Source organism: Rhipicephalus microplus, chromosome X (genome assembly GCF_043290135.1).
Source record: "Rhipicephalus microplus isolate Deutch F79 chromosome X, USDA_Rmic, whole genome shotgun sequence".
Lineage (NCBI taxonomy): Eukaryota > Metazoa > Arthropoda > Arachnida > Ixodida > Ixodidae > Rhipicephalus > Rhipicephalus microplus.
Genome location: NC_134710.1, coordinates 100,384,246 through 100,409,902, shown reverse-complemented (window position 1 = coordinate 100,409,902; position 25,657 = coordinate 100,384,246). Strand labels below are relative to the sequence as shown.

The following is a 25,657-nucleotide window of genomic DNA, read 5'->3' as shown; positions in this document are numbered from 1 at the left end:
ATGTACTTTATTTTATGTTACACGCTTCATTTCAAAGGTATTCCTTATAAGATGAGTCGCTTATAATAGGCGAGTTCATATTACATGAATATTCATTGACTGATTGATTGATTTGTGGGGTTTAACGTCCCAAAGCCACCATATGATTATGAGAGACGCCATAGTGGAGGGCTCCGGAAACTTAGACCACATTGGTTTCCTTAACGTGCACCCAAATTTGAGCACATGGGTACATGAATATCCAGTCAACAACTACAGCGACACTGTCGTAAGTTCTGAATGTCACACATGCATAGTAAGGTGTGCGTACGCACGCCTAGCTTAACAGATAAAAAAGAAAAATCTAAATAAAAAGCTGGTCATCGAAGGTAAATTCAGATCTGCTCAAGCTGCAGACCAGCTGCAAACTAAATGTGAACATTAATGTTAGGACAGTCTAGAAACGAGATAGTAATTGTGAAGACAGAAACAGGCACGGCATGCACAGTATGGTATCAGTACCATATACAATAGGGCAGAACGTGAGCACTGGCCTGCTGCTGAAACTGCGCTCGCACGCCTTGTGCAAGGACCCTGTCGAAGACGTCTCTGCAAAACACGGAGCCCGAGGGCCGCCTGTACCGCAGCCACAGTCGGTCCTCCCTGCACAGCGATATGTCAGACGCGTCGCCGATGCGCAGGGGCATCGCTAGGCACGGCTCGCTGGCGGAGTTCGACCGCCCGTTTGGCCTGGAGAGCAACAGGAAGGACGACGACGCGTCTTCGCTCGTCGGTGCCACATCCAGTAGCTACATCTCGGAGGTACGTGCTTGGCCGGATACAAGTGTTTGTTTACATTTTTAGATGGCCCACTGCATCGGTTGCTTTTTTGAATTAAAAGGACGGGTTAAAAGTACAACGAGTGGCAACAGGTTTGCTAAAGATATATTAAACCTGTAGCTATCGTTAGTAGTAGTGCATGGCCTGCGAGATGGCGGGCGCACAGCGTGTTTTCCTCGGGCCCTCCTAATGGCACGGAGAGACCGTGTTTCCAGAGGTGGGGTGGCCGACTCTTATCTCCGTATCGCTTCGCACCACTCCGCTTTAACAGAGGATCGAAAAGGCTAGCGCGCTGTTGGCGCAGCTTGCATAAGGCAATAAAAAATGGTTTTGCGCTTTTATATAACCTCACGTTCATTTAGAAATGTCGGGTCAAGGTGTTCAAGAGGCAGTCAATGATGGGGCATCAACGCGAATTGCCTTTTTTTTTTTCCGAAGTAGACTTGTGTCACACATATTAGAGCAGGTATAATTGCGATGCCTCGGAAAGGGATCTGAATTCGCTGGAAACTTCCTGTACGTCGCAGTTGGCGTTGTGTACAGCATGATGCGCACTGGCGGAAAAAAACAATAAATGACAGCCCGACCCGTAAACTAAGTTAGAATAGTGCCACGTTCTACTCTCACGAGTTACACTCGATTACACATGCTTCTTTTTCTTTCCTTTTATGTAACTAGTGCTGATTTTCATCCGAACGCCCTTTCGAGAATTCTCGCAGACGCGCTTGTGTAATCACAGCTGCCTGCCGTCGCGACGCAGAAGCAGGACACACTGAGGAGGGTGGAGATGGTCGTGATACGTTTAGACTAAATGTCGCCAGCTCTGCGACGACCGCGGGCTGCTTACAGACGCGTTTTGGTAACTTATTGTCACCCATTCACACTGTGAGTTTTACGGTGTTCAGTGGATACGTTGGGCAATGTTAGAGCGAACATTGAAATCTCGCTTGTACAAAAAGAACGCAACTCGCGTTCAGAGTTTGGTGTACTTGGCATGAAACACTGCGCGTTTTATAGCAGTGACAATTTTCACTTTTTATTCCGTGGTCTACCCCGACGAATACTTATTTTTCTTAAGAAAGACACCGTTGTGCTGCATGTGCGACCCTTTTATTTGGATGCCGTCGAGAATACTGCAAATAAACAAGATAGTGATATTACCATTGTGCTATCAAAACATAGTCAAAATACAGATGACAAAAAGGAGAAGATGACAACTCAGGCACTTTCATTGTGAAAAACGTGGGGAGTAAATCTCGGTCGGCTATTTGAAGCCTTCTGCAATATTCAAGCAAAATTTCTCATCACCTTACTTCAGTGACATGACCTCAGTTACCTATATCATAAGTGTGCCTCGGTTGACCACCTCACAAATATGCGTGTGTGATAAGATAGTAAAAACATGTGTCACAATATCAGGGCAATATGATTTAACGATGATAAGTTAGCCCAGGTTTCACCAATGCACGTCTCCAGAAAGGAGGAATCCTACAAATCCTCTATATTTATAATATCAAGGTATTTAGCACCGAGAGAAAACGAACCGTAATGAAAGAAGCAATACTGCCATAGAGAAATTGATAACTCCCTACAGTAATCTATATCAGCAAAATTTAGCACTTGCCATACTTTTTTTTCGTAAATTGAATGAAAATAATTGCAGTAACAGAAAAGAAAGAAATACTTGCCTTCAGTGCAGAAGATTTTAGCAGTGAGTCTGGCTCGTTCACCAAAAAAAAAGAAAAACAACAACATGCGCCCGCTGGAATTCCGTGCGTCACATTTACTGTGAATTCACCACTGAATGCGCCCTCTCGTGGTAGCCGGGGGCTGGAGGTGATACACGTTGGTCTTGCTGGAGAGCGCGGCAATTTGAACGGCCTGACAGAAACACGCCATGCGCTCGCCATCTCGTAGGCCATGGGTAGTGAGACTACGAGCCCGGAACAATGTTCGAACCGCATTGCGCAGCTTGATATACGATGGAAAATGCAAAAAAAAAAGAGTTTGAAGTATACGCCCAAGCACGTGACTTGACAGGCATGGATTATATTGTTTGTCGCTATACGAACGTAATGTTTTCCATGGTTGAAATAGGCAATATTATCTACTTAGCACAAATGATCTTGCTTAGGACACTTGAGAAAAACGAAACCATGTTACCGTACGCTCAACTTTATGAACAAAAATTTGGTGAGCTCACAAAAGTTCTTCCTTTACAACAAAAGGTGACACTGGAGCACCTGTCTTCGCAAAATGTGCAACTCACTTAAAAATGTCCCGAAGCGCCGAGTGACGTCGAAAGCTTCAGCTGACTGCTGCATGCGTGTAATCACAGCATTTAATTCCTACCAGACGTAACCTCTTTTGAGGATAACATCTGCGCTTGTGGCTAAGCAGCATATTAAGACAAGAGCAGCTTAGACGCGTTTTCGCTGTTGGAGTGTACTAACGTGTAAACGAGTATCCTTGTCCACCTATCTCACCATATCTTGTTCTTGAAGGTTTTGAAACAATCAGAGTCAGCTTACTGAAATGAATCTTCCACAAATTTGCGTAATTTGGCTTGTTATCTGAGTGGTAGCTTGCATTTATCGGATATTTACCTGAAAATTACGGCAGGACTCATATAAAAGTGTCAATATATCTTTACGAGTGAGAACAACAGAGTTGAGCTGCTTGATAAGTTTCCATTTTAAAAGGCAGGGCGTGCAAGCACGGGCATAATAACTGAAAACGCCACAAACACTAACAACTACAAAGGTGCACCACGGCACTAAAGAAAGAAGGCACGAAAAGCTATCTGCGCATGCCCTGGCAATAGGTGAACTTATTCTATCTGGCAAGCCTGGCGGTCTATGTGAAAATTAGGCATTTGAGTTCTATAAGGAAGTCAATCGAAGGTTGGCTCCCGAATGTGTTGCCACTATTATCTATATTATGCCAGAATTATCTACACCTCAATCACCAGAAGCGTTTCTTCATTCCTGTACTCTTACTTAACGACGCATTCATCAAGTCTTTGCGTGTACCTACACTCTCGACAATGTTGAGTCGTCTTCAAGACGCAAATGTTTTTGTGCCTTTCTTTTCCTTTTCCACTGTTGTGAATCTTTGCAGTTGTTACTCGGCGTTTCTGGCTACTTGAGTTCTTTCTTATGTCCGTGTTTATGCGCCCTATTCTTTAGAATTATCACGAGTAAGCTGTGTATGCGCAAAATGCGCGTTTGTTGGCTTCTTAAGCAGGATGGACGTTTTAGTTCGGCCGTGTTGAGATGTCCGCCACAGATTCAATTTGCTCATGCAATTCAATTCTTCAGTTCAACTCAGGGTACAACAATGTAATATAGAAATACTTTTGCGACGCAAACATGAGCACTTGTACGTCATCATCCCATAATATCCACGCCACATAATGTAGATATGTGGTGTGTGTGCTTGTTGATGATTGCCGCATGCAGGGTAGGAAGCAGGACTACTACCTCAGCCTGGAGGAGTTGGTTCAACAACGCAAGCAGGAGCAAATGCGCACGCAGGGACTGGAGCTGGTTCGTCTCATTCGGGTGGGTCGAGGCGAAGAATCATTCCCTAGGTAGGGCGTGGTTGCCCTGCTCGTCTAACATTCGATTTATTGAACTTTCTGCCTATTTTCCCTCACGTTCATCATTTTCGTTCCGGGAGCAGTTGTCCAAACTGTTGTAAAATGTACTATTCCAAGCGTACTTAGATCAATAAGTAAATTCAAACAGACGAGAAGATGGCCACACAAATCGATTAATACAGTGAACAAATAATGGAAGCGTCGGACTGGAGCTAAAGTTACGACGACAGAGCCTACCTCATCGACTCCGCTTTTAGGAATGTCGGCTCCCGCCTGTCGTATCGGTCGTTCGTCCTCCGTTAGTCGTTTCAATAAACGAAGTACTACTAGCAAAGCGGTGATGTCACCATGCTACGAAAGCAGTTATTCTTATCACGTTGCTTTTAACGTATAATGGCGAATAAAGTAAATTGAAGATGTCTCAGACGACAACCGACCAGGTCCAAATTTTGCGAGTGTTTTTTATTTCTTTTTGTCTTTCTAGAAGTTAGCCTAATTTGGAGAGTGCAGCTCTCATCCTTTACCAGGTTTTGAAGCGGTGAGGTACTTGTGAACAACTTGTCCTATAGCAATAACCATTATGGAGTAAAATTGTGAAACTTGCATATTTGAGAAAAATTAAAAGACAAGTAAAAGTTATGAAAATAAAGCGCTGTTTTCATAATGACAGGTGGCAGAAAAATTTTTGTCTGTTCCTTTTAAATATTGATTACTCGTGCGAAATATGTTATTCTTTCATTAGAATACCTTGCACTCAATGTGAGCGCTTAAAATAACATTTAAATGAAGCTACGCGTATTAAATGAGTACTCATGCAAGAATATGTTGAGATTTTCTCGCTCTAGACTATTAGAGGTTTTCTCAATTTCTGACAATGACCACAAGCAGCGGTTTAGCCAGGAGATGGCACACAAGGGCCGTGCCACCCCCCTTATAATTTTTTTGTTTATGGCATACAGAGTGCAAAACGGCACTCGGACGCATCTGTCTGCCCTTAGCCCACTCAAAATCAAGGCCCAAATGTTCGGCCTGCGCCCCTGACCACAACTGTTCCAATATTTACATAGCGCCCCTTAAATGGCCTGTAAGCAACATGCAAATTATTTGCTTCCCTAAAACGAAAAAAAAATATAATGGTAAAACTTGCTATATGAGAATTTTTTTTTGCGATGGAGGTATAAAGTTGATTTTTATTGGCACGCCACGTCGTATAAATTGCATCTCAGTGATCAAACATGGAACTTTCTCAATTTTGCGGTTTTTTCTTTTACGATTTACAAAAAAAAAACAATGGTCGCAAAATATATTATCGTAAAACGTTCCTTTGCGTGCAGTATAGGCATTGGTTATTGAGATATTCATACATAGCACAATATTGCTGGCTAAAAGATGTTAACATAGAACGTTTTGGCAAAAACTCCTGGAGGCGTATATTGCGGGAAGATTGTAGCAATATTATTAAAGTGCAAATAAGTTACATGGATGCGTTTGCTTAATAAGCAAATTACTTGGTATTGGAATGAAAGAAAATGCTCTCAGAATAAATTTTTGAGGCAAACATCGTTCAGAAGCCATATTGTTGAACTCAAAAGAATCCCAAGTGATCGAATTTGTTTCTCTCCGGGTATTTCAGGCAATTCATTGTTCTAAAAGCAATAAATCAGCAGCATGCTTTTTTCAAATACATTTGAGATGATTGTGAAACTATCTGGGACATATGGCATGCAATGACTCTCATCTCTGTTGTTAGTTACACATGAATCGGCTATGGCTTCATGGTAACTCACTTAATTCGTCATTGCCCAGAAAGATTAAAAATACTTCGGGCAGCTGCGCGCTAGTGGTGTGATGACCGGGGAAACAGCAAAGCTGGTGGCCTTCCCTGTCGTGCCTGCAACGTCCAGCTCACCTCCTTCCTCCACTAGCCTCCGCTAAACTTTGCTGTACCTTCCTTCCCCGTCACTATTACTTCCTTTTCCCACTCCTTGCCATCCTTTATACATGGCTATGCTATGTTTTACCCTCTGCCCTCCTCCTTTCCTTTTTTTTCACCCTCTCATCACTCCTTCTCATGCTAACTTATACTCTTTATCAGCCCCTTGCTATGCTATACAATGCTTTGTCATCTAATTACTCTCCTCCACCTCTTGTTGCATAGCATAGCTATACTATATGCTTTCCTCATCTCTTAGGTTCACCAGTTTTGTGCGGTCGAAAAACGTTGCTTCTGTAAGCTTAAATAGCTCCACTGTTACAAGTCTTCTTGTGTTTCTGTTAAACCCAGGAAGCCGAACAGCGCGGTTTCACCGCCGACGACCTGCAGGTGGCGATGAACCATTGCGGCAATGACAATCCCATAAACTGGTTGCGGGACAACTGGCAGAACATGACGGAGACGGTGGTGACGTTAGCAACAAACTACGGCCACGACCGGCGTGAAAATACTATTGGAATCGTGTCCGTCAGCGAGGCCCAGAACGCACTGCGTCGCCAGAAGGGCAACATCTGGGCTGCCGTCACCGAGTGCGTCGAGAACCGCCAGAGAATGGTATGATGCACCATCTGCACTTTTCTCGCCATGTTGTTTTCATCTCTGACGCGCCGCTTTATAGTGTCTACATCAAGGCACAACTTTTACTTGCCCCGAAAATCACAGCCGTCTCCTTCGGAGATGGTGGTTTATGTACACGCTATATCACTTGTGCTCGTTCTGCTTGCATGTCGCTTTCCTAGTGCGATTGTTTTGCGCTGGTTAAAATGTGTAACCAAATAGAATAATATTTAACATTTTAACACGAAAGTGTTTTATGCCGGGTCCACCTCGGCTTCGCTGACGTATTTTCGTCACGGATATGAGGTCGAATACCTACAACAGATTGCAAAGATAAAAAAAAAGGCGAAGGTAAAGTTCTGCCACGAGCGTCGAACCAGCAACCTCTAGTTGCTCAGAGCACATCCCTAACCTCGAAGCCACGAAGCGTACGTTGCCGAAATTGCTAACAGCAAGCTATTTAAATACACCATATACTGTTTCGCGGTCCTCAGATCTTTGCAACTTGCACGCGCTTTCGTCATCAAGGTGCGTCAACACTAGAGCGACGCGACACTGGCATTACCCAGACGAAAACACGAGGCAGACCCAGACCATCGGTTGACGAGTTGCCCACCGACGAAGTCGCCAGACCCCATTGTCACACTAGGCCGACAACGACGACGACGCTCCAAATGTCAGCATCTCGTCGTAGTCTAACATGATGACAGACCGAAAACACAGGCAAAATGCATCCGCAGACCTGTCGTCAGCGTGTTTTCGGGAGATCTGCGGTTGAGCGAAAATTTGCCCCAATGTTTGCTTCAAACGACCACGAAGCGGGCAATCTTGGGGGAGTTAACATTGCCCTCTCGTAGGCTTCCGCGGCGTCTGAATAAGCAGCTTGAGCACCCAGCGGAAGTCTTCGCTTCTCTTTTGTGCCTATTTTGTGTCTCTTTTTTCCTCGAGCAAGCGTCATGGTCGAGGTCACATGCTGAAATTGGGCGATGGCATAGCAGTGGCCAAAACAAACGCTGACACACTGTCGCGCGCACCCCTTCGTCTCGTCAGTCAGGGAGCAGGGGATGACGAAGGCTTCCTGGGAGCCATTAGCTCGTCTTACTTGAGCAGACGACAGCGCGACGATGAAGAAATTCGATCAATCATTGATGACTTAGAGGGCCATGACACAACCATACCATGTCATCTCTCCTACTTGTTGACGTCGTTTTGCCTGCGAGACAGTCTGCTATACAAGAAGAACGCCCGTCCGTTAGAACGACCCTGCTTACCTCCTTGTGGTTCCTCAGGACATGTGAGACGACGTCTTTTTAGCTCGCCATGACGAACCCACGTCTGGCCACCTAGGCTACTAACGTACACTTGCCATAGTGAGCGAGAAGTGCTATTGGTCTGGACTTTCGGCATGCGTCAAACAGTACGTCAAAGGCTGTCGGGAATGCCAGCTCCGAAAGCAACCATTTGTTAAGCCGGCTGGCTTACTCAGCCAATCGAAGCACCCTGTACGCCGTTCGAACAAGTCTGAATGGACATTCTCGGCTCATTTATCCTGTCTGCTGACGGCAACAAATGGGTGATAGTAGCGAACGACTATTTAACACGCTACGCTGAGACACAGGTGATCCCACGAGCCACTGGCCCTAAGGTAGCGCAATTTTTCATGCACCACATCGCGTTACATCACGGTGCACCTTCTAGCGTCATAACGGACACAGGCAGAGCATTCACGGCAAGGGTTATGAAAGAAGTTTTGAACTAAGCTACACCAGGTACCGAAAGACAACCGCGTACCATCCGCAAACGAACGGGCTTACAAAGCGGCTGAATAAGATGCTTGCAGACATGATTGCAATGTACATCGACGTACAGCACGACACATGGGACATGATCTTGCCTTACGTGACTTTTGCGTATAACAGCTTGAACTGGTATAGCGCATTACGGGGAAGAAGAAACGGCTAAGCAGACCGACACAAGAGGACAGAGCGCTAACTTCCAACTGAGCTTTATTGTCAAAATACATCAAATATGTAGACCGGCGCAAGCATACAAAACCACCCTAACGCAACGACAAGAGAACACACATCACACCGTCACATATCACACATTCATAGGCGGTTACCCTGATTAAGGAAGGCCACTTCATGTTCGGATAAACCCAAAGAAGGGGTGCTAATACACGTGCTACCAGCTCTTGCTATACAATGCGCTTCTATAATTTCTCGAGTTAATTGTGACGGGTGCTTTTTTATTACTTCACATTGGTCAAACATGGGGGTACATCCACAATCGTGGCAGTGAATTCTAATGTGGCCCTGGATTGCTTTGTGAGCATTATAATGGTGCTCTTTTAGCCTTTCATTAAGGCATCGCCCCCTTTGGCCGAAATACCCCTATGTTTGACCAATGTGAAGTAATAAAAGAGCACCCGTCACAATTAACTCGAGAAATTATACAAGCGCATTGCATAGCAAGAGCTGGCAGCACGTGTATTAGCGCCCCTTCTTTGGGTTTATCTGAACATCAAGTGGCCTTCCTTAATCAGGGTAACCGCCTATGAATGTGTGATATGTGACGGTGTGATGTGTGTTATCTTGATTTATATGTGGGGTTTAACGTCCCAAAACCACTATATGGATGTGTGTTATCTTGTCGTTGCGTTAGGGTGGTTTTGTATGCTTGCACCGGTGTACATATTTGATGCATTTTGACAATAAAGCTCAGTTGGAAGTTAGCGCTCTGTCCTCTTGTGTCGGTCTGCTCGGCCGTTTCTTCTTCCCCGTAATGCGCTATACCAGTTCAAGTACGACGAACCAACTCGCCCAATCTTCAACACTCGTGGCAAATAACAGCACTGTGCAAAAGAGCACGCTATTCACGCCATTTCAGCTTCTCTATGGCCTACGGCCGCGAAGTGCAGACCATATGTCAAGACAACGATGAATTGGCAACTGACGCCGAGGAATTTGCAGAGCGTGCTGAGGAAGCTCGACAGCTCGCACGACTGCACATCGACCAGCGGCAGCAGACAGACGCACGGCGCTATAATACCCGCCTCAGGGAAGTGGTATACAACCCTGGAGACCAAGATTGGGTATGGACGCCCGTTCGCCGGCGACGCCTTAGTGAAAAGTTACTTAGCTGGTATTTCGGACCATACAAAGTGCTATGCCGCATCAGTGACGTGAACTACGACGTGGTCTCGGACACAATGTCGCAAGCACAAACCAGGACATGACCAAGCCCGGACGTAGTTCATGTTGTGCGCATGAAACCATTCACTGCGCGTTCGTAACTTTTTTTTTTAAGAATACAAGTCTTTCTTAGGGACCTTCGACGCCAAAACTTTGGTCGGTCTGTCTATCTGTGTATTTTCTGTTTGTCTCTGGTAATGGTTTTCCAAACGGCACCAAACAATATTTTAAACGGCCAACCCTATCCGCAGCGCCCACCAATTTTGCTCAAGTTTCAGCGTTCGTACTTGTGCTATAGTCAATTAAAAAGCAATTATTGCGCATATCTGAGGCACCATAACAACACGTCGATGTTTTGTATGTGTGTCTTTATACTAGAGAAGGCGCACACAAATAATTCTAAGGACCGTAGCGTTTATCACGCTTCGCTGACAGTGCAACGCGATATTCAAGAAGGCAAGTGTTTCGAACGCTTGGTTTCGAACCTGCCCATCGCTTTGCGTTCTACACCTTATCGCCTCCGAGACAGGCGCGCATTTTTCTCCGCGGGTGCGCACGCCTTCCTTCGTTTTCGAAGATAACTGCCAGATGGGGCTCGTTTCTAACGTGCCTTAGAGTGCCTCGATGCCCGCTCCTCCGCCCAGAGTGCAGACATCTGTGGTGGCCGCCATTATCACTGCCGCTGCATACAGGTTATGTTCTGGCGCGTAGTGGCCCACTAGCTTAATGCGAATGATTGTAGTCCTGAGGAATTCAACATCCAGGCGAAACATGCCGAAGAATACCCGCACGTGAGTTGCACAGGTTTGGAAAGACGTGGCAGGCACTACAATGACGGAGGAAGCAGTACAAAAGGTGGCAGCGCCCTGAGTGGGGGCGCGTGCATCGAGGCACCATAACGTGTCTCGATGCGCTCGTTCGCCTTCGCTGCACGGATCGAGACTCTCTAACGCATCGCTTTCAGAAAACAATTCACCAATTTTCTCGCACAGAACATCAAATAAACGTTTTGTTCACTCTCTCCACACGCAAGACTATCGTCTTTTGACGACATTTGCAGTGAAACATGAAGATACGGGGCCAATTTTTTTTATCATTCATCGGTCTTTGTGTTTTTATTTATTTTTCTGAATTTGCTTGTTAGTTCATTGACTTTTTTCTATTTTTCATGCTCTTTACTTTCTACTTTTTGTTTATCTGGGATTTCTATTTCCTTTCTTTTTCTTCTCGTGCCTATGTTATAGCATTCGGGCGATGCTATGTCTTTTTTTTCCCTGTGTTTTTGTCTTTTTTTAGTTTTTGTTCAGAAGAGGGGATAATGCTATCTGCATGCAATGGGTTAGGAGCAAGAGTGGCTTCCACCCTGAAAAAGAAAAGATCACTTGCTTCTTCTTCGCTCGAGATCCAGCCGCGACGAACGCGCTTTTCAAGAGCTGGCTACATCTTGGCTAATTAAAAGACCCTTGCACTTCTGAAGTCTCGTGACAAAATATATAGATCCGTATACATATGTGGTGAGTGACGGCGATGCCGATGCCGGCAGCAAAATCCAGCTGAGAGTGTCCATACAATCGCTATTGCAATAAATGATGTCTTAATCCGTACATGCAAGTTGTTGCTCTACGCATATTGAATACGAAACGACATATGTGCACATGTCAACAGCACAAATGTTTCGTCTGCTGTCACAAGCAGGAACACTGCACAACTTTGACTTACCTGCAAAGCGTTCGACGTGGTTACATTTTGTCAATGTGCTCGAACGCAATTTCTCTGAACAGTTCAATTACTTCATAAGCCGTACGGCACAAGGATATATGCGCCTGCGCACTGTTTAGGCCACGTAGCTAACAGGTTTTGTAAACGTCGCTAGGAGTACAATGAACGCCGGGAGAGCACTGCGTAGCTAACAAAGTGGCACAAAGCACATATATTCTCCGCCACGGGTTAGTATGAGACCTATGAAGGCGCACATGACGCCATCATGCTGCCGCCACTCACTGCTATAGACCAGCTATACTGCACAGAATATAACCAGAGCAATGCCGTCATTGCGCCCAGTAGATATGGCCACCATGACGTTATTTCCTCCACACTTTTCCCATATCGCGCCGGCTGGGAATGCTCTCTCATCTCATTCCTTCCTCCGTGTTCTCGTTGCTTTTTGTTGTCGCAATTTTCATGGCGATAGATTGTCCGGAAAAGGGCACAAACGATCAGGAGCTAGGACACTGAAAGACCACTACCTTCACATATATTGAATAAAATCTACCATAGGGACGCGTCTATATAAAAAAAAAGTTCTGTCTCGCGCCTATTGTAAATCGATAGGTATTATTTTTGTACCGCATAAAAAATTAGATTATGAATCGAGCGAAAAATAGGAAGGGGGTGATTTTAAGTTTTAATTTATTGAGACAAAACCCTAATAAAACATTCGTGCTATTTTGGCCAGTTTTTTTTCTTTTTCTGGATTGTTATCCTGCGCATCATGTTGCAAGAAAACTAGAATGCATGTTCCTCGGATCTGTCAACTGCGAATAACGAGGGCCTCAACGTTCGCAGAGTTTTGATATTGCAAGGTGGGATGCGAGAGCCTATTGTGTACACATACAGATTGAATACTAAAAGAACACTGAGATGAATACGTTGATAATCTTGCACAAAATATGAAAATTGTGGGCTTGAATTGCTCCAAGGAAAGCTTTGCCTTACATTTTCATTTCTTTTTTATCTTCATTACGTTTTTATTTTGATAAAATCATAGGTAGTAATACTGTTATGCTTTCTGTAGCATATATTTTTTGTTCCTGTATGCAACAAACAGAAAACATCGCTCAGTATTTATAGCCTGTATGTCAGACGAGCTCTGAGCAATATCATCATTTTCCGCTGCTCCTCAAGTGTAGACTTGAGGTAGAAGTGGAGATAGCAGCATTTTCCTCCTCCTCCTCACCCCATCTTCCTTTCTTTCGTTTCGGGTGTACACATCGACGGTTCTATTGGTCTAAACGTTGAACAAAAACTTCAAAGCCGATATTCCTTTATCTCCAAACCTCAAAGTAGGAAGAGCTGGAACTGCGATAAAAATGAAAGAGAAAGCAACAGCGCTTCCTTTGATCTTCACAATGCCACTGTTTCCTGCTCCATTGGCGTTTTTTATAGAATTTGGCTATTCTGCGGAAAGGTGTTTGTTGGCCAGTTTTGATAAATGCAATAATAAAAAAACCATAAAAATACTTTAATGGACTGCCAACATCACATAGTTCAACTTCGATTGATTTATATGTAGGGTTTAACGTCCCAAAACCATCGTATGATTATGCGAGACGCCACAGTGGAGGACTCAGGAAATTTTGACCGAAATCTGAGCACACGGGCCTACAGCATTTTTGCCTCCATCGAAAATGCAGCCGCCGCCACCGGGATTCAATCCCGCGACCTGCGGGTCAGCAGCCCAGTACCTTTAGCAATTATAGACCACCGCCGCGGGGCACATAGTTCAACTTCATCACGCGTTCTTCATCATAATAGAGGAGGATGATTGTATATCGGAACTTTGTGCTTGTTTATTAGACTGCGAGGTACAGGTGCCTCAAAGTAAAGTGGAGCACGTGAGTGGTGGTCAAACTAAGCCCAAAAGCATGCCAGCACGCTTTGTCAATTTTTTTATAAATGCAAATCATTGCACTATCTTCTGACACATTTCCAATTGTAAATAAAGAGCCTCTACTTTGATAAAGAGCGCTGGCATGCAGTTTCTCCGACAGTTTGGCCACAGCTCGCGTGGTCCTATATGATTTTAGATAGCATGTACACTGGTTTAACAATTGATTTCGTGTGACCTGAAATTCCTGTACTTGCATGGTGTTGGTTTTTGAGCGTTCGTTTTTTGTTTGAATGAATATCATTTGTTAGACAGTGCTCGTGTTGTATCCTCGTCTTGTATCTCCGTCGTGTTCACTCTAATTTTTCGAAGTATGCATCGTTTCCAACTCTGCCTACCTCCCTCTCTTACTAAAATATCTTGCCGAGGTGGGATACGAACTCGGGTACACACGGACTGAAGGCGAACTTCTTCATGACTCGTTATCCAGGCATGGTAGCAAAATGAGCACTTATCGGAACCGCATGATTAAGATGCTGTGGGCGAGTGGGTGAGACAAAGAGAAAGAATTAGATGCAAAAAGAAAGAGAAACATAGAAAGACAGTGAAAGCTTAACCTAAACACGTATAGCATAATAAAGCTAGATCTTGGGATAGATAAGTGATTTTAAGGAGAAGAGAAAGAGGAGGGGAAATGATAAAGCATAGCATAGTGATGTATACTATACAATATGGGAAGGGCGTAGGAATGGGTGTGAAGAGGAGGATGATATAAAAGAGGAGGGCTATAGCCACCAGCTCTGCTGCTTCCACAGTATTCGCAGGGCAGTGCGCAGTTGCCTCAATAGGGAGCTTTAGAATAACGTTTGCAGGCGCTGCGGGCGTTGCGGGCATAGCGGGTGCCATATGAGTTTTATAATAGCGTTTGCTTCCCCAAGAGAAAAGTCTAGAGACTTTCGTCCAGAGCGCAAACCTAAATGCAAAGAAGCTACACACAGCACTTCGTGGGCCTCGCGGCCTGCAATTCCCGCACACTATTTCGGATTTTCTGCGTGCGGACCGTGAACGCTGACGGGATTTTCTGCGTGCGGACCGTGAACGCGTTACGACACATGTGCAGTGGCAGTGACCACACCGCAAGGGCTCGCGGTGCGCTATTCTAAAACTCCCTAATTTAAAGGCGATCGGCGTGCCAGTTTCTCAATTTCATCGCTCTTGACTACAAGCGCTCCGAGTTTGTTCACCGAAGGACGAACATCAGTCGTTATGACATCGGCAATTGTCTTGTCGCAGTATTCTTAAGCCTGTGCTAACATAGCGAGCTTTGGAATGGCGTACGCTAATTTAGCGATTATTGCGGTCACCCGCTTTTAGACACTTCTAGTTGCACGTACGTAACGAGACTACGTACGCAGTAGGGTTGCGGGAGGGAAGTGCGCACGCGCCGTACATAAAGCATCTATTGCAGGAATGCGTGCGTATACGTCCGTAACAAGACGCTGCGCACGGAACGCAACGCTTACAACGTTGCGTTCTTGCGAGACCTCGAACAAACCAGAAACTAGAGCGCATGGTGGTTGCAGTGGTGTTTTACGAGAACAGCAACAGTGAACTCGATGCAAATCATGTGTACTCCACATTAAAAGATCATGTTTCGATGCTAAACAATTAAGTAAAATGAAGTGGCACGTTCCGGCGTTCTGACGAGTGGGAAGACATGACCTACCCTCTCAGAAAAATTCTCAAACAACTGTCTTCGACAAGTTGTGTCCGGGAACGCGTTAGTCTTTTTCGCTCAGGTCCCTCAGCGAATGATACCGTAAAGAAAAAGTAATTATAGTACCCCCTTTTATTTATTCTACAACATAATGGGCGATAGACGTGGTGCAAACATTGAGTCCTTGAAAGTGCTGCTTGTATATCAGAAAGTGAAGAATACCTGGAAGGCGACCAGTTGCTGCAGAATACGCTAAGCCTCATCCGCGCTGAATAGATCACTGTTTTATATCCATGACGGCACGGCAAGGGTCAACGCATGGAACCTATTCCCCCAGGAACTACGCCAAAAATGAACACAGAAAACGCCGCAGCCTGACTTGTAGGCGATGTGGTTTTTACCCAGGCCACCCGTAGGTCCTGCTTGCAGATCCGAAAGGCTACGTAACTGCTGGCAGTTTTACTTCTGACGTCGGTGATACTGATAACAGCGATAAGTATGCGAGAACACATCTCGCATACGATTTATCTAGCTGAGTGAAACACATCACGGCACGTTAAAATAAAAGTGTTGTAACACGCTTCGCTTGCAACGTGCGCCACGTGTTGTACACAGCGTACGCAAGTTGATGCGTAGCACAACTACAGGTGTCTATTTCTGTCACTTGGAGAGCACGCAAAAGGTTTACGTACGACGCATGCGCTATGGCACGACACGATGACGCAAAGCTTTGCTTACGCTATTCTTAAACTGCCTATAAATGCCACCATCACGCATGCGATTGTGTATTACAGGAAAAGTTAAGGCAACTTCGCACTAGGGATGCCCACTCGTCCATAGCATCGTAATCATGCGGTTTCGATAAGTGCTCGTTTTGCTACGATGCCTGGGTAACGAGTGATGCCTGGATAACGAGTCCGTGTGTACCTGAGTTTATATCCCACCTCGGCAAGATATTTTAGTAAGGGAGGTAGATTGATTGATATGTGGGGTTTAACGTCCCAAACCACTTTATGATTACAAGAGACGCCGTAGTGGAGGGCTCCGGAAATTTAGACCACCTGTGGTTCTTTAACGTGCACCCAAATCTAGGCACACGGTCCTACAACATTTTCGCCTCCATCGGAAATGCAGCCGCCGCAGCCGGGATTCGATCCCGCGACCTGCGGGTCAGCAGCCGAGTACCTTAGCCACACCACCGCGGCGGGGCGTAAGGGAGGTAGGTAGGCAGAGTTGAAAACGATGCATACTTCGAAAAAGTTAGTCAACACGACGGAGATACAAAACGAGGATTTAACACGAGCACTGTCTAACAAATGATAATCATTGAAAAAAAAAGCGAACGCCCAAAAACCAACACCATGCGCGTACAGGAATTTCAGGTCACGCGAAATCAATTGTGAAACCAGTGTACAGGCTATCAAATCATAACGGACCACGCGAGCTGTGGCCAAACTATCAGAGAAACTGCATGCCAGCGCTCTTTATCACAGTAGAGGCTCTTTATTTACAATCGGAAATGTGTTAAAAGATAGTGTAATCATTCTCATTTATAAATAAAGTATCACTTCTTTGACAGAGCACGCTGGCATGCACTTGGGCTTAGATTGGCCAGCGCTCACGTGCTCCCCTTTACTTTTGCGGCACCTGTACTTCGCAGTCTACTGAACAAACAAAAGGTTCCGATGTACGCTCATCCTCCTCTATAATTATGAACAACGCTTGAATTGCTAAGGTACTCGGCTGCTGACTCGCAAGTCACAGTATCGAATCTCGGTGGCGGTGGCTGCATTTAGGATCGAGTACGGCGCCTGAGCTTACGGAGGAGCGTCGTTGTTTTGGTCCTCAAACAGGTAGCCGAATGACTGGCCGCTTATGTCCACCGTCCAAGCGAGGCGCTGTGCCGTCGCGAGACGACGACATGTGCAGCAGCTTGCTTGGGAAAGACGGCGGCGGCGGCCGCAAGACGCCCCGCTAATTGAGTGAGCAGTTCGGACCCTTTTAAGACTTGTTGCGGTGGCCTACTGCAAAAATTGGCCTATACGTACACCTTTCTGCAGAAGAGCGAATTTCTCAGCGCAGAAAACGGCAGCATTGCGAAGATCAAAGGGACGGCCGTTCCTTTAACCTTCATCTCTATTGCAGCTCAAGCTATTCCTACTTTGAGGTTTGGAGATAAATCAATATTGACTTTGAATCTTTTTGCTCAATTTTAGACCAATGGGACCGCCGATGTATACACCCGAAACCGAAAGCAAACGGACCACGAAAGCGCGAGCCGAAATCTTGGTCTATAGAGCAATGAGAGCAGACGGCTTGCCACTATATAGTGGCAAGCCGTCTGCTTTCGAGAGAATGCTCTCGAGAGCATTGACAGAGTATACCTCTCGAGAGGATTACGTCGATTCAATTTTTAGTGAAAAGAAGGCTCTCGACAGCAATTGCTCTCCAGAACCAGAGCCATTGCTACGGTTCTGGAGAGCTAGTGCAAACCTACTTTAGGGTCCAGAAAGTTTCCGGAGGGTGTGTGTGGGAGGATCAATACCTCGACTGAAGAAAAAGAAGATGGCGGCTTTAGCCATGCAGTCACCTTTTCGCAGATGCATAAGAGACCTGCGACTTATTTGTTGAAATCGCTCGAAACGAGCGAGGCAAGTACAGTCGCCGTGCTCAGAAGCCATTAAGTTTCAGCAAACTTATCATTTCGCCGCAAATTTACGACTACATTCGGTCGAAGTGTAGGCTGCACTTAACGGGTTCTAAAGGATGCTGGAAATCTGAATTCAAGACTGCCTGTCAAAACAGCTGAAATGTTAGGTTTTTTTATATCTCGTGGTCTCAACGGCTCCAACTGACTGTATAGTACCTACCTACGCTCGAAAGCGCTAGATTCCTTCAGATAAGAAATGCACAGGAGAATAGAATGCTGGCGAATGTTACACAGATCGTAGGTATTTTTTTGTGCGGAACTGGCGCTAGCCACAATTTGAAGTGGTGCCCACGTTTCGAGCCTTGGGTTTCACTGCACCGATCGATAATACTAATTGCTGGGCTTTAACGTCCCGGAATCTGGATAATGTTATGAGGGACGTTGTAGTGGAGCCATTTTGAAATCTAGACCGTGTGGGCTTCCTTATCGTGCACCTAAATTTATGTAAACGAGCCTGAATAATCTTTGCATTCATCTAAAATGTGGCCGCCGCGACCGGGATTCGATTCCGTGGTCTGCGGGTCAGCAATCGAGCACCACTAAACCTCCGTGGCACGCGTCGCATCGATCTAGACGTCACGCGACGCCGTTATCCTGCAAAGCATGCATCGTTTCGCAAGTGTCGTTGGCACTATATAGGTAAGCCTACAGGAATGGGTCCCTCGAAGGTGAGCCGATTTCAAACGTAATGAGCCGTTTTTCACCAGTTAATGCACTCTGAATTGTGGACAGTCTCACTCGTGGATTCGGGTTACTTTTACAAAGAAAGCTGTCATGGTATCAGAACACGGGGCACGTGCGGCACCGTATAGTTGTCCGCCGCCGCCACCACCACGCTAGTGGTCCCTAACCAGCATAACAATAAAATTAACTCGGTAAAAAAAAAAAACTCCAAGGACGCAGCATGATTCGAGCCCGGTTTGCCTGCGTGACAGCTCAATGTTCTACCACTGAGCTATGCTGGTGGTTGAAACACGTTTCTAAACTGGCCCTAAGTGCACTTGATATGTCAGGAGAGGATTCACGTAAGTATGAGTAATAAAGCGTTTTAGAACATCAAAGGAGCGCAGTCGCCACACAATGCGAATTGCGTAACGAGTAGATAGTCCAATGCTCCAACCCATTAGAAAATCTATTAACTGTGGCGCCTACCCACTTCAGGCATAACTTTTCATCGTCGTCGACCACTGCATAATAAACCTGCGCAAAATTTCGAGCAAGTGTGTAGCAGATACCACACTTCTCCGTAGAATGACGAAGGATAGATAGGGGATGCTGGCCTACTACACAAAAACTATGATTATCTATGTCGTAGTGGGTACTCGGCAAGTGGCAGGAGTTACCCAAAGTACAGTGCGTAGAATATACTGGCTAGTGTGCAGTCCGTGGCCTTCTAGGTGGCACCAGATTGGATGAATGCCGGTGGCGGCCACTTGGAGCGCTGCAGTGCGGGAGGGAAGCTGAGACCGATATGTGGAGAATTGGCATGATTACGAAGTCCGCACTAAAAATCTATCGAACTTTTAAGCAGGAAATCGCCAAGGAAAGGATCTATGATAATACTCGGGGTAGTTCTCTACTGTTTGAGGCCAGGATAGGAGTATTGCGAACCAAGACATATCGGGCCAAATACAAAGGGGTAGACGTGGTATGCAGTGCGTGTGGAGAGAAAGAAGAAACTGCCGAACACATGATAATGTTCTGTAAAGGGCTTCACCCTATTGTTCAGGATGATGGCGCAGAGTTTTTCAAAGCACTGGGGTTTAGGGACAGGGAGGGCAAAATAGACGTTAAACGGGTAGAATTAACTAGAAGGAGGTTATCTGATTGGTGGCTAAAGTCAAGGCACGAGTGAAATTTAAACCCTTCACTGCAAAGTACGAATACCCAACCTCACTATTTGAAGGGAAAAAATATATTTTTTTTGTTCATTAAGTATTACGGCTTGGTGGCGCTAGCCACCGCCCGATCTAAAGTGTACAGCCATATCCATCCAGCCGCGGCGCCGCTCGCTTCTCACAGCCCGCTGTGTTTCCACAACGTCGGCAAGGGAGCCGCTGCCTGTTTTGATGCTAGAAGCGGAATATTTTTTGTTCGGTGAAGGAACCCTAGGCTGATTTACTTCAATTAAATACAATGGTGCCGCTATACATGACGTCGGCAGAATTCATAAAGCGAAAGCTTTTAATGTCTTCTACTCGCGGTGCACGGCAGCGGCGTGCCTCGGATGTTAGCATGCCCTGCCTCAAAAAGTTTTCGCCCTTGCACAAGCTTCTCTTTAGCCTATGTCGGTACATATAGCTCAGTCAAATCATTAAAATATTGGCATTGAGGCCAAAGTTGCAAAGTCTGCCAAGTGCGCGAAACGATAGCTCACATATTTTGAGACTGTGCATTATACGTGGCGCAAAGAAAAATGCTAACTGCAACGTTGGCAAGCATTGGACGAACACCATTTAGTGAAAGCCACATATTTTCAGCAATGAACGACCAAACAGTGTCAAAAACTGTTACAAAGGCTGTTCTAGACTTTATAAAAGGCACTGTACTAGAAACTAGACTGTAAGGCACTATGCTAAGTGGCTACTGTACCTACGCACCACCTATTCTTGTCCCCATCATCACCCTTCATCCCTCTTTCCTTCCCCTTTCCCTTATCCCCTGTGTAGAGTAGCAGGCTAGAGCGAACTAGCTCAGGCCAACCTCTCTGCCTTTTAATAAATTCTCACTCTCTTGAGGCCAAATGTCACCCTCGAAATGTTGCAGGTACGTACCTTCACAGACAAGTTCTTCCAGGCAGTACCATGATGGCTTCTTAGCGGAGATGTTCATACAACTTCGTGCTTCACATCTTCATCATTATGCATTGCACAATCCACTAAGCGTGGCACTGCATGCTTTTATGTGACTTCCGTCGTAGGGTAACGTAGCAGCTCTTGACAGCGAGTTGTTTTGGGGAAAGAGACCTAATATTACTTTCGAATGCCTCTTCGCTGTCTTATTTTGCACTTTCATACGAGACAACTGTGCTTTTGCGTTGGCGAGTCTGTTCTTGAGTCTAAAAAATTGCGAGAAATGTTTTACTGTGCTTCTTTCCGGCATCATTTCTTGCGCTTTTTTTTGCCTTTTTCTTTCTCGTGCAGGCCTGTTTTTGAGCCAGAACCCTCCGAGATTTTTTAGAAAACGCAAGGTCTGACTGCACTGTCAACAAACATTTTTCAGAAAAAAAAAACATGTTTCGAAATGTGTTGCGTTTCGATGAAACTGGCTTTAAGTCACAACCACCACAAAGAGCTCTCACTGAAACTTCTTTGATGAGAGCTTTAGCCTCATCACTACGTGTAAGCTCTAGTATTTGCTTTGATTTGTCTCGTCCTTTTAGATATATCATTGCGACTACTGAGTGCGGGCAAAGGCTTTTCAACGTATCTCGTTTTTTCTGTGAATAGGAGAGACATTATTCGCTTCACTTTCCCAGTACGCACACGCTACTGTTCCTGCTGGCAGAGACGGCACTTTGACAGCAATATTGAGGTCTCGGAATGGGTGTCGGTGGGTGCATTATGGGTGCTGATCGAGCTTCAATGTATTGCACGTTTTCTGTTTCTGATCCGGTGGGTGTGGTGCAGTTTTCAGGTACAGAAGAATTATCCTCAGCACAAGATTACTTTATGGCAGAAATAAATTCCGAGATATTAGCGCTGTGGCGCTTTGCTGGAATGTCTGCATGTTGAAGGCAAACATTTCTTGTTTTTAGTTTTCTTGCCATTTTTGGAACAAAGTGCTGAGGATATTCAGGCAATATGGTGGGCACCGCATCAGGCACCGTATCAGGTTTGTCGTAGAGGATCTTGTTGACGACGCCGTTCATAGTGATGGTGAACGCGTGCTCGATAAAACTCTCACCAAAGTGTTTCTCACAAACCACAGCGATTAGTGTCAGTCTCCTTTCCGCCCTAATTATCTTTCTTTCCCATTCCGCGAGAAGTGCTTCATCTGCTGGGGCCGTGAATAATGATAATTGCTGTTTGTTCGAATGGTAACCAATTGTACAGAACGGTACGAAGCAGGTCCTTTCCTTTGACTCTCGCTTGACTTCAACATTCTATAATTCACCTCCTATTTTCTGTCGTGACAAGCACAGAAACACGACAACTTCTCACTGACACCTTGAGGACGCGAATAACAAACACACAACCCCGTAATAGCACTGAAAACACGAACACAGAAATCCACGCAACCCCGGCAAATCGGCTGTGCGAAGCAGACGACACATGCTGTCAGCACCCACCCGCTTGGCAGCGCCCCTCGTGGCCACCGTGGGCATTCATCCAAATCTGTGCCACCCTCCTCCATTGAAAAGAGCTGGCGAACGGCGCACTAGCCAGTATATTCTAGGCACTATTCTAGACCCTACACCCAAAGAGTCTTTAGGTAGGGCTATGAAAGGTGCGTCCTTTGACCATGGAACCTCAGTTCACAGACATTGTCTACCACAATATTTTTCCGAACCACGCGAAATTATTACCTCACGGAATTTTAAATGGACTATTACAAGAGCATATATATAATCTGCCAACGAATGTGGTTATTGCAACAGATGCATCGCAAACTGAGGAAAAAGCTGGCATAGGAATATTTTGCCCTCAACTTGACTGGTCTTTTTCATTACGACTGCTGGATTTTATCCCAGTTTTTAGAGCTGAATTTATGGCCATAATATTAGCTCTCCAAAAGTTACACAGCTTAAATACAGTAGTAGCAATTATCACTGGCTCATTATCTGTGTGTTCTTCTCTCTCTGCATTAGGTGAAACGCCTCTTCTAAAACTTTTCAGAATACTAGTTCCCGCGCACCTACAATGTCTCCACTTTATGTGGATTTGTTTTAAACTAAAGCACTGGTGTATTAGCAAAGGCGGTGCGTTTGATGCCAATCATTCCGGTTTTCCCACTGACAACATACATTACAATTGCATGATTCCGCACCTTAACTTTTTAAAACTGCTTATCAGACCCTGTCCTGACAGCTTCTCCAGAATATAAGCGCCTATTATTTCCCTGCAACAGTGAGTTATCGCGGTCGAGAATAATGGAAGTGGCCATAACCAAACTTCGCTGTCGGGTTACCTCCCTCAACTTTTACCTGCAAGCAAGTCGAGCGTTGTCTCCTCTGTGTGAATTCTGTAAGGAGGAGGAAACAATCAGTCATTACTTTCTATCCTGTCGCCGGTATACCTCATTGAGAAGAAGATTCATAGCACCACCTCTTCGAAACTTGGGTCTAAAAATATCCCAATCAGTTGTTCTATCATTCGGCGCCTTTACTCTAGGCTACAGTCACAGGGATGCTTACTACGCCATAGAGGAATTTATCAGTCAGACTAAAAGATTATAGAGCTAAATTTTTCATCCTCTTAAACATTTAAATATTAATATTCAGTAATTATTTGTTGTCTAACCTATCCGTAGCATATCCGAGTAGTATTGCGAAGAAACAAAAATCATCTAACACTCGGCCAATCCCCTGCATTGGGTAAGAGCCATGAGATGAGGAGGAGGAGGAGGAGGAGGAGGAGGAGGAGAAGAAGAAGAAGAAGAAGAAGAAGAAGAAGAAGAAGAAGAAGAAGAAGAAGAAGAAGAAGAAGAAGAAGAAGAAGAAGAAGAAGAAGAAGAAGAAGAAGAAGAAGAAAGGCCGCTTTTCTAGCTTGTGCTGTTACTGTGCTGCGTGTTCCGCGTAGGCCTGGTGTTTTTTCTATCGTCATGAGCGTGGTCAAGTTGAAAGGCGCCACAGACGAAGCTCAGGTGTGTGGTATAGGTGTAGCACTGCCAGTTTCGCTGAGTCAAAGAAACAAACTTTTATGATGCTGCAGGGTCAGTGGGTGTCGAGATGCTTGGCACGCGATGTTTCACAATTATTAACAAGCATTGTCGTGTATATAAGTTCACGCAAAATGATTTAAACGGGTTTACGTTAACTTCATTTTAGCTTCAGACAGACATCCAAAACACAAATGCTAGATGTGGGCGTTGCCGTGTTGTTGCTATGCTCGCTACCACAGTGAAACCCTTTGCGACCTGCGGTAGCGAGCACTGCAGTATTCACTGCAGTAACGAGCATTGCAACAACTCGTTTTTGTGCTAACCCTTGAACGTCAATCAGAGGCTAAAACGAACGTCATATGTAAGCCGGCTTACTGGGTAATCGCTAGGTTAGGTTTGGTCGACAACATTTGCTAGCATTTTCAGTACTATAAGAAGAAATAACGTGTCACCCTCGCTTTGGACATGGAATGTCATATGTTCTGCTAGCAAAAGGTATGTCAGCGTGCAAAAGTTCCAATATACGCGAATTGAGATATTTTCACAAAACTGGTGAAAAAAGATAGGTGGGTGGGTATGGAAAGGGCTTTATGAATTCACAGCCAGCTGAGCAGAGAGCTAATAGCACGTAGTTTTCGCCTTAAAATGAAGTGGAGTAACATGCGCAAATTATCCCGTTGTAAAAAAAAGTGATTTATAAGCAATATAATTATTACAAAGGAAAAAAACGCAAGAGAAATATAGGGATGTTGATTAAGTCGGATTACTGCGGTCATTTCCTTACTTGCCCCGGAACGGGGAGCTTTTATTGAAATGCAGATTACTAACTACCAAGTTTTTATACACAAGGTTTATCCGGTAGAGTACAAGAGAACGAGAGCTGATATTTCGCTTCTTTATAACAGAGCTTTACTGCATACATTATAAAGCTGTTGGCCAGATAGCCAAACACAACCAACGTTATCAAGTTTTAGTAGGTTACTTTTAACTCTGACAGATGTGTGATGAAATTCTGTTGCTTTTACTTATTTTGCTCAATTAGGAAAAAAAAAGCTCGGTAAAGGTAACACGAAAGTTTTTACTGTTGTTAAGGCTTTGTTGCTTTAAGAGGACTAGCAGTGATCAAGACTTGTGGCTTGAACCCTGTATCGCATGCCACGTCGGTCAATGCAACGAGATAAGAGCGAACAAGGAACGCCTCCATTCTGAGCAATATGCCGACCACAGTTGCGCTGTCTTTGCTTGAACCTCGACGGAGACAACCTTTCTTGTTGTAATGTAAGCCCCATACTGAGGCTTGCTGTGATGACCTACTATGTAATTAGCATACAAATAAATGATTTATTATATTAACTCTCTGCTAGAGGATTGTTAATAGCACAATTATTTAAAATAATCAATTACGAATGTTTGGCAGTCAGGCTTTTCAATATCGAGTAGAACACCAACAATTGTTTAATGTAGAACAGCAAATTTCGGAAAAGTGCATTCAATAAAACATTGGGTATTCATTTCATCTGATACACTCACTGCCTTAGAGAAGTTAGCATCCAGCCGATAAAGCCTTCTTGTAAATGTTACAACGCCAAACATTGATCATATCACACCATTACAAGTAGACTAATTCAACACAGA

At 44.9% G+C, this 25,657-nt stretch overlaps 1 protein-coding gene across 4 annotated transcripts in view; it reads left to right on the top strand.

Annotated features, from left to right (window-relative positions):
• Positions 1-25,657, top strand: part of LOC119176303 (uncharacterized) — a 246,952-nt gene that overhangs the window by 132,627 nt on the left and 88,668 nt on the right. For 2 of the 4 annotated variants that reach the window (XM_075877328.1, XM_075877326.1), the window contains exons 11-13: positions 570-801; positions 4,281-4,382; positions 6,705-6,968. In XM_075877328.1, coding sequence (XP_075733443.1) covers positions 570-801; positions 4,281-4,382; positions 6,705-6,968 — 598 coding nt within the window. The remainder of the gene's footprint in view (positions 1-569; positions 802-4,280; positions 4,383-6,704; positions 6,969-25,657) is intronic. The other 2 variants (XM_075877330.1, XM_075877329.1) reach the window with 2 other exon arrangements.